Raw genomic sequence first — 9659 nt, 5'->3', positions numbered from 1 at the left:
TAAGAAAAAAATAATTTTATTTAGTCAGGAAAAATTATTTTCTTTATGGGACACCGGTGTTCCAATCGTCTTTAAAGGCTTAAGACTTGAAGCGGTCATGTTTTGAAATTAACGAGTACTTTCCTCTTTTTAGAACGGTACAGAAGGGAGCGTATTTATGTGCAGGGAAAGTCAGTCTTGGTTGGAGTGAGGCAGAGGGTGTATTCGGGCTCCGTGTCCTGGGTCTGATAAGGCCGATAAATTGCATATCTCATGGCCCAGGGCAACAAATTGTTCTCATGAATGAACTTAATGGGTCAGTCGGGTCAATGGGCCCCGTCTTCGAATTTCTTTTAGTTCATGAGAAATTTGTCTGGCATTAGTGAACTTCCTTGCATTTGATTCCGCGGGGTATGGACTTGACAACGCGATAAAACCCAATCCCAGTATAAAACGATGTTCAGACTTGAGGTTTAGCCCCGTTCTCTATAAGGTCTCAAAACCCTGAATAGCAACCAATTTTACTGCTTTTTCAGATTCTTATAGGTCACTGTCCTTAATAATCCAATTCTAATTGATTTTTTTCCAAGAAATTTTGATTGATAAGAATTTGGAACAGGTAAGCCATATGGTTAGGTCTTTAGTCTGAAGCCCGTATAAGAAAACTTAGCTAAAATTCCCACTTGCAGGAGGCCTAGTGCCTCTCCATGCGTAAAAATCATGAAAAGTTACAAACTCCTGGTGATTCTTTTCCCTAAAGTGTAAGTATCTTTTTATAAGAGCAGTTAGGATCTCTACACGGTCTACACATTGGGAACAATTATCGACAAAAATTGCTTTTTGAGGAAAATCGTTTGAACTTCACGTGAAAACGTCAAAGTTCTGTCATGGAAAGTGGGACACCTTAGAATTAGGATACCTTTGAAATATGACTTATTCTCTTATTTTTAAATGGATCTGAACCTTACCATGATATAGTTTATATTCACAATGTAGAGTTAAATTGCATTATGATATGGCTCAGTCCTTTTTAAAAATAGTAGGAAAAAGCCTTAATTCAAAGGTGCCCCAGTTCAAAAGTGTTTGACTTAGCCCTATCTGGAAAATGCTGGTACATATAAAACTTGGAAAGTATCGTTCTGCTAATTGTTTTTCTGTTTAACTGATTAGACTAAAGTAATATTAAAAACATTGCGATGTTAATGATGCTATTCAAGAAAATGTTTCTTCTTCAGCTAATTTATAGGCACTTACAAAGAAATAAATAGAAGATTTACGACTAAAATACTTCCCCATTCTCTCTAAATCACAAAAAATTAAAATATTTATTTTTAATTTTTATCGTACTTTTTAGATAAGTACGGACATTGAAGTAAACTACCTATAAAAAGTCTTTATACATTTAAAATGGGCCTAAAAGTTTTTGGATCACTTGCAATAACTTGTGAACTTCTAAGAACTAATATATATTCTTTAACGACAAAACGCACTCGCATGGCAAGGTTTTCTCTTTGCTTCTGTTACACCAAAGTCTTCCGGACAAATTAGTATGGAGGGGCTCTAAGAAGCACAGGAAGTTCCACTGGATTGCAAAATGTCTATAAAGGCCTCTAGAATTGTAAAAAAAACTTGCAGTTGGATTTTGTTTCTTGCCGTTGAAGTTTAGTTAGTGCTTATGATAGAGATGTTGGATCTCCTGAGTCAAATAGACGTGGAAGTATGGATTATTTTTGGTGCTTCTCTGGCCAGTTTCCTCCTCTTGTTTGTGATTCTCTACAATGTTAGGTATAATCGCTGTTTTTTTTTTTAGAAAGTTTCTTAGAGATTTTAACACTTGGCTCTATTGCAGACAATATGCCCAGGGAGGGCAATACAGAAAGAATCATCGAATGGATGGAAAAGTGGTCATCATTACAGGTTCCAGTTCTGGAATTGGATTCGAAACTGCCCTTGATCTTGCCAGACGTGGTGCCAGGGTAAGAGAAAACTAGTGAAAATTTGTGCAATATAAATGGTTAAATGTGAATCAGTGACAAAGAGGATTAAATCACAAAGACTTAAGTGCAAGTGCTAGGAAATTATTGATGTGAAAAGGAGGGCATGGACGCTGGTAACAATTTTATTAACTGTTTCATGAGTGCTCAATAGTGCGTGATAGAATTAATCAAGAGTGATTACTCGTCCAAATGACCTGCAAGAAAGCTTTTCTCTTAAATTGAGTTGATTTTCCCAATTTAAAATTATAGGTTTATATGTGCAATTGAATTCTTGGAATGTTCTTTGCTTGTTTTTGTTCAACAAACAACAACTCCCCGGAAAATATCGTTGAAATTTCCTGTTCTTTTTCTTTTTCAAATTTAGATTTACATGGCTTGTAGAAATTACGAAAAGTGCGAAATAGCGCGATTGGAAATTGTTCGTAAATCCGACAATTCCAACATTTACAACAGATCTCTTGACCTGGCATCGTTTGACTCCATCAGGAGCTTCGTTAGTACATTCTTGGATGAAGAAACTCGTCTAGACGTTCTGGTGAGTACCTAAATGGGATGTTCTATCACTAAAAAAAATTATTTTGATGTTTCACATGTGGAAAGGAAAATTTGCAAAGATTATAAGAGCTTAAAAAACAGGTTTAATTTCAAAAAAAGTTCCAAATATTATTCTACAAAAAGAGAATCTTCTTTTCTATTAAATCTTTTTATTTGACAAAATTCTAATTTTCAAATTCTAATTAATTTCAAATATTTTCAATTTGAATTTTCTTTAAATTTTTGATAGAAATTTTATTTTTTAACGTAAATTACCGTAATTCTCTAAGGTTAATCCTTAATAGCCCTTATGGTCAATGCGACCATCCCTTCCTAGAACTAAAGCAATGCTTTGCGAAAAATGGGAGTGCATTGCATAGTGACCCGTATTTACGGTATATTCTTTCTGCTTATTTATAAATCTTTTATTCCAATTCAGACAGACTTAACAAATAATCTCATTTTTCCTTAAGAAAAATTTCTGCACGCAAAACTATTTGATTTTTATAAAATATTATTATAGGGGAAAGTACTATCCCTTCGAACGTTCATGCTTAAACATTTCTGTTAAATATTAGCTAGCTTATTATCAAATACTGATAATTATGTGACAATCATGTGGAAATCTCTCAGGAGAAGTAAAATAAATTCACATTATTCGAAGGGACAGTACTTTCCCCTATAAATTTAGGTACACTTAGTTTTTTTTTAATTTCATAAAAAAGTGATTATAGAAGATAAAAAATCGCAAATTTTCCATCAGATATTTTTTAAATAATACTTTGTTAATTTATTTATTTTAGCGTTCTTTTTGAAAAAGAATTTAAACACTAAAAATTATGATAAGCCTTTGCTAGTTCAGATTTATTGAATTTTAAATTACGCAATTTTATTAAAACAGTTATAAAATGCAGCATACAGGGAAATGTGCCCTACCATTTTTTTTATTTCCCAAATCTAAAATTTCATTTTATTATTCGAAGTTAATAGAAAATATTTACTACTATTAGTTTTAGTTTATATGGAATAAAATTTTTGTTTTGAAAATAAAGGAAAATTGAAATAGGGGAGAGCCGGCATGTTTTAAACACTTTTTTGTATTTTGACTTTAAGGCATTATTTCCGAAACTCAGAAAATTATTTTGAAATTTTATATAGCGATTAGTATACTTACTAGTATAGACTTTAACAAAAATAATTCGATTAGTGTTTTTGCCACAATTAAAGAATAATACATTGCATCTCAAACTACCCGCGTCTCAAACATGCAGGCCCTCCCCTACTCCAAAGCGGGCCTAAATACAGATTATGGCCGTAAATGCGAAAGAGAGTTTGCAAGTCGTTCAAGTTTTTTTTTTAAATAATTTTTAAATATAAATATATATTAAAATTAATGTTCTTAGAAAAACTGATGAAACCAGTAAGATATTTTTTCTTCATTTTCTACACGTTCTACTAATATTATTTTACTATTAAAATATTCTTGGATTTATAAGAACAAAAATTGGTGATTGGAATTTCTTTTTTGTTCTTCCGAACTCAGCAACGACAATACGAGCCACTTATGTGGCCCCGCCGTTGCTTTTGGCCCATCTGTCTCGCTTGCCCTGTCCCTGCCTTCCCATAAGTGAGATTGTACGTGTTTTTTGTTACATAAAGTATTACTGAATTATTGAATATTTTATTGAATTGTATTGATTAATATGTAACATGCTTTGTACAATACTTTTCGGCATATACGGTCTGTGAACCAAGGTTTCTGCCGTTTACTTGGGGAGACCGGTTGTGAAGTCGGTCGGCAGCCGCATTTGAGATATGATGTTGGAAATAAATATTATTATTATTATTATTATTATTATTATATTGACTTTAATGGCTTCTATATACGCTCGAGAAATTTATGTCCATATTGAAGCAAATTCCTTATGTTTGTACTGGAAAAACACTTCAATATGAACATAAATTTCTCTAGTGTACAGAGGCCAGAAGTGAAAATTATTATTATTATTTTTTACAGTTTTCACAGTAAAAAACTAGAGTGGTTAATCAATTATCCTTTTTGACTAGAAAAAATCAATTTTGATCAACCCATAACACAATATTGATTAGAATTAAATTCTATTTAAATATATTCACGTCAATAAATTCTTGATGCGAATACCGCTGACTTATCACAGTTGATGCCATAAAGAAAGCGGTAATAAAAAGAATTAAATCACTTAAAACTGACTGTGATAGGAGAACTGCTTATAATTTCGGACAGCTTGTAATTTTGGTCCCTTTGTTTATAATTTTGGACACCACAAATAAATTGATTAACATTGTGGAATTTTCTTTCAACATTTAATGAATAATGTATTGTATCAAAATATTTATTCTTCTTAGAAGGGCGTAACATTAAATTCGTCGAATTTTTAATATGATTTGAATTAAAATTTCCATGTTGAAACTTTCAATGTGAGCAGTTTCTTTCGAAAAATTTGACAGAACTTTTTATGTACTGCAGTCTTGTTTAGCTATATCGCAAACTACTAATTATTATTAATATTTTCTATATTTTTAAGTGATATTATTAAATATTTATTGAATATTGTGTTAATTCACGTTAGTAGTGATTTGTAGCCTGTTTTTCGTGTTAAAAATGGGCAATTTTGTCAGAGATGCATCAGTGAGATTATGCTTGCTTTTTCGGACAGGTGTCTTTTTTATTGAATCTTTTGTGACGTAGATTGTATCGGTTGTATAATTACCTCAAGAAAGAAAGGGTCATCAACTCTGCAAATAAGATGCAGTGCAAAGAGCCTTAAACTTTAAACCGTTCTGGAAAGACAAGGGAATGCTCAAATCCGCGCGTAGTTGGAGTACCGAAATCAAATCTACTTAATGAATTCTATGAAAAGTTTCCGGGTTCCTTGGGACATTCTACGTCTTGGAATAGTTAAAAATGGGCATCCTTCCTGTTTCCATGAATAGGCAGGGAGGTTATTACACTGAATTAATTGTAGTTAGCTCATGAATCTTTCTAAGGAAAAACTATAACACCCCAATGCACTGTCTAATTTAATCCGTGGCTAATTCTGCCCCGGTCTCCTCTACCGTGTCTTCTTTGACAAAAAATTAAGATAAAAGATTTGCAAATTTTGCAGTCTTTGAAAATGACAGAGGCCTCAGTAGTAAATAGTTTCAATAAAAATTTCTTTCTCTAGATAAACAATGCTGGTGTCTTTTATGCCCCTTACTTGCTGACTAAGGAAGGTCATGAGATGCACTTTGGGGTCAACTATTTGGGGCATTTCCTGCTGACAAACCTTTTATTAGACACTCTGAAGAAATCTGAACCTAGTCGCATCGTCAATGTGTCTTCCTACTTCTATGCTCAGGGACATATTAACAAGAATGATCTGGACAGCAGACAGACCTACGACCGTATCTCAGCCTACAATCAGTCCAAATTGGCTTTGATACTGTTCACGAGGCATCTGGCTCATCAACTTCGCTGTACGCGCGTCACTGTTAATGCTGTAAATCCTGGAAATGTGCTCACGAATATCTCACGCCACATGCGTATCCATCGACTGGCTCATGCTGTTGGACCTGTTTTGTCCACATTCATCTTGAAGACTCCCAGATCTGGTGCCCAAACGAGCATCAAGGTAGCTGTTGATCCCAAACTCGAGTTCATCAGCGGAAAATATTTCAGGTGAGTTAAATTTGCTCAATTGGTCAAGATTTTTGGGGGAGATAAGCAAAATAATTCTCTGTGGGCATAGTTCCAGATCGTGCGACAGAATTACAAACTATACTTTGGTTTTATGCACACTGTTCATAAATAAATGTATGAACAATATTTGTTAATTTTAGAAGAAATAATGGAACAGCAATTTTTTCTAAGCTAACGTTTCGGAAGATTATAAATTCAACCAGTCAACCTGAGTGGAATTATTATAATTGCATTTCCTACTTGATAACGCATAAAGCATTTACATGCTTCATGTGACTTCTAAAATGGTTTAAATCCGCTGAACATGCAGGAAGTGACCCAGAAATTAATGAAAGCGACCTTACGAGTAATAGACAATCTTGTAAATAAATTTGAAAAAAAAAAATATTCTTCTAAACAGAATACCTTTAAAGACCATAAAAGACTTCTGAAACCAAAAAAATACCAATTATCCTTTAAAAGATCATTTCTTTAATTCTTTAAGGAAATTGGTTGAAAAATATGCTCTCCAAAGCGGTTAAATTGATCTTCGAAAATTCGATATCAAAATGTTTTTTGAACATATGTGTCTAATGATGAAATATTCATCTTGACTGGCTCCAAAATATATTCGACATTTGTTCGATATTTAAAGAGGGAGCAGGGGGTGGAGAGAAAAAGAAAAAAACCTGTCCTAAATAATGTTGACTTATTTGGAGAGGTCATCAAAGTCCGGAAAGTCGATATCTCTTACCGTTTGGCATCTAGCCGCGTCGCAAGTCGAAAAAAGTGAATTATATAACTGCTCTCTCTTTGAGTTCGAGCAGTAATATATAAAACAATTAATTAAAAAAATGTGACGTGTTGGAGCAAAACCAAGACAATATTCTTAGTAAGTAGTGGAATTCTGTAACAGTGTGATAAATTTAAAAAATTTGATGAGATAAATTCGGAAAAATTAATCGGAAATCAGATTCAGATATTAATAGCTTCATAGAGCTCCTTGCAATGGCCATTCGATGATTATTAGGTGAGATTCTTAACAATCTCACCTACTATAATCCTAACAAAATTTCATGTCCTCCGATCGCGCTCAAACTTGGCCAAAATGTGTTTCGCCACTTCCTGATCACGAATATATGGGGGGCTAAGTTACGTTCCCGGCCGGCCGGCCGGCCGGCCGGCCGTCCGGCCGCTCTTTGGAGCTTAATAGCTCCTAAACTAAAAAAGATATCGACTTGCGGTTTTCGGCAAAGGTTAAATATCGTATGAAAATTGCAACATGGTGCATTGACCCCCCACCCCCCACCCCTCCTTCCGACATTTTGAAGACCCCCCTTTTTTTGTTTTCTCAATAGCTCCAGCCCTATGGCATCGAGCGGGCTCAAATTTTAGTATGTTATAGCTGGGCCTTAGAGCTTTCCATCAATACCAAACTTAAGGTCCCCCGACCCCCCTGACCCGAGCTATAAGGGTCCAAAAAAATTTTCTTAAAATGGCCATAACTCCGGTTCTAATTGTCAGAATTTAAAAAATGGGGGCTTTTTGGAAAGCTCTCGTGAAATGCCACTTCCTCTTCTAACATCGCAAGTTCATAAAACCACCGCTAGGGGCGCTATTATTAAAAAGAAAATTTTTAAATCTTAAAAGTTAAATAACTCAAAAATTCCTTATGCAATCGGGCTGAAATTTTAGTATGTTGTAGCCGTTGATTATACCTATCAAACAAAAAAAACCTTAAGTCGATCTAAAACCCCTGACCCGAGCTATAAGGGGTCAAAGTTCGAACATTGACCGGCCTCTATCTCCGGTTCTAATTAACATAGCGACATAAATTTTACCTTTTTGGTTTCGTCTCGATGAGCACTTTCAGATGGAAGTTCAAAAAGTCACCACAGGTGGCGCTGTGATAGCGTCAAAATTCATCGAAATTCAAAGTCACTTTTCTCAAAAACGGCATTGTGCAAGTTAATGAAATTTTAGTATGTTGTAGTCCAGTCTAGGACGTTTCCAAAATGGTGCGTATGTGCGCTGTGGTTAAAACAGAACCGGAGATATGAGGGGTCAAAGTTCACAAAATTCAAAAAATCATATCTCCGGTTCTATGTGACCGATTTTGATGAATGAGGGCTTAAACGAAAGATCTCACCAAATACTACAACTTTCTAGAACATTTGAACTTCGTGGGACCAACACCAGGGGCGCCACAGTCAAAAAACGAATTTCAATATCACATAACCTCACTTATCTCGACTGTCGCTGAACCGATTTTGATGATTACTTCGACATAATTGTAGAGGACATTTGTCTCTACATTTCGTCCATACATCATTTTCCGGTCAGACTACGCTATCACTCCGATTTTGCCGTTTAAGTGTGAAAAAATTGATTTTTCCAATAATAACGCTTTGAAATCCCTCAGATGCCAATTTGACTGCCTCTACTCCACCGAGACACTTAAAATAGGGGTTTAAATGGAAAGTCCCGCAAAATACAACAATTCTTTGATATAGTTGAAGTTCAACAAATGACTACTTGGGGAACTCTGGATGAAAAAACGAGTTAAGAAACAAAAAACCTCGCTTATCTTGGCTTCTGAGTAATCGATGAGTTCAAGTTCTACGGCAAAATTATAGAGAACATTCTGGTCTACATTTCACCCATATAACACTTTTCTGTCAGTTCATCCAAATCCTTGATATTTTGGTTTAAATACAAAATTTGTATAATTTCACGAATTTTATTCAAGATAACTGAATGGCGTCTCCCAACTTCAGCTCCAAATCGAATTTGCATGCACTCCGAGTTAGCTCACGTTAAGAATCTCACCTACATAAGCCGGTTAGGATTATCTGTCCCTTTGAAAATACAGTACGATTCCAATCATTCCAATAGGACCAATCCGTTTGATTTTTATATTTCTGAGTTTTTTTTTATTTATTAGTCGTTTTAATTACGATTGTTCGATGCTTAAAAGTTTTTTTTAATCATTTTTATACATAACAAAAATTATACAATTTTTATCAAAGATAGATATTGAAAAAGCTTAGGAATTAACGCTATTGGAGACGTACTGTATTACTTTCATAAATAATTCTTTTCTTAAATATTCCAATGAATGAGGATGGTTTTCACATTTCAAAAGATTTATTAAGAAATATTTTCTTAAAATGAGACCTGGGAAAAGAGACACTTTGGACAATTGCTCTTTGAAAATTATGTGAAGCACGCAAATTAATGAACTTGAGATTGTATGATTATTAATGCAACCAATAACGTGTTATTTTGTTTTGATCTTTTGCAGTGAAGTCAAAGAGGAGGATCTAGTTCCTCATGCAGAAGACGAGCAGACTGCTGAATGGTTGTGGAATGAGAGCTTGAGACTTACTGAATTGTACGATAGAAATGTATAAATAAATGAATTATAAATATTGATCTTATCATTATCT

At 34.2% G+C, this 9659-nt stretch overlaps 1 protein-coding gene across 1 annotated transcript; it reads left to right on the top strand.

Annotated features, from left to right (window-relative positions):
* The first annotated feature begins 1053 nt into the window (after positions 1-1053).
* On the top strand, positions 1054-9633 carry LOC129809678 (retinol dehydrogenase 13-like). The gene is made up of 6 exons (XM_055859703.1): positions 1054-1090; positions 1334-1764; positions 1829-1955; positions 2341-2511; positions 5717-6210; positions 9515-9633. Exons 2-6 carry the CDS (start codon positions 1655-1657, stop codon positions 9621-9623), a joined length of 1011 nt encoding a protein of 336 aa, XP_055715678.1. The 5' UTR covers positions 1054-1090; positions 1334-1654; the 3' UTR covers positions 9624-9633.
* Positions 9634-9659: the final 26 nt, after the last annotated feature.

The sequence above is a fragment of the Phlebotomus papatasi genome, chromosome 1 (assembly GCF_024763615.1).
Source record: "Phlebotomus papatasi isolate M1 chromosome 1, Ppap_2.1, whole genome shotgun sequence".
Lineage (NCBI taxonomy): Eukaryota > Metazoa > Arthropoda > Insecta > Diptera > Psychodidae > Phlebotomus > Phlebotomus papatasi.
The sequence above is the reverse complement of the archived record's forward strand: the minus strand, read 5'-3'. Positions and strand labels throughout refer to the sequence as shown.

What these genes read in the sequence shown, in the direction of transcription:
- LOC129809678 (XM_055859703.1), top strand. Translation starts at nt 1,655, where the DNA reads ATGATAGAGATGTTGGATCTCCTGAGTCAAATAGACGTGGAAGTATGG. An exon ending in TTGCCAGACGTGGTGCCAGG is followed by an intron (nt 1,956 to 2,340) that starts GTAAGAGAAAAC and finishes TTTCAAATTTAG; the next exon opens with ATTTACATGGCTTGTAGAAA. An exon ending in ATCAGCGGAAAATATTTCAG is followed by an intron (nt 6,211 to 9,514) that starts GTGAGTTAAATT and finishes GATCTTTTGCAG; the next exon opens with TGAAGTCAAAGAGGAGGATC.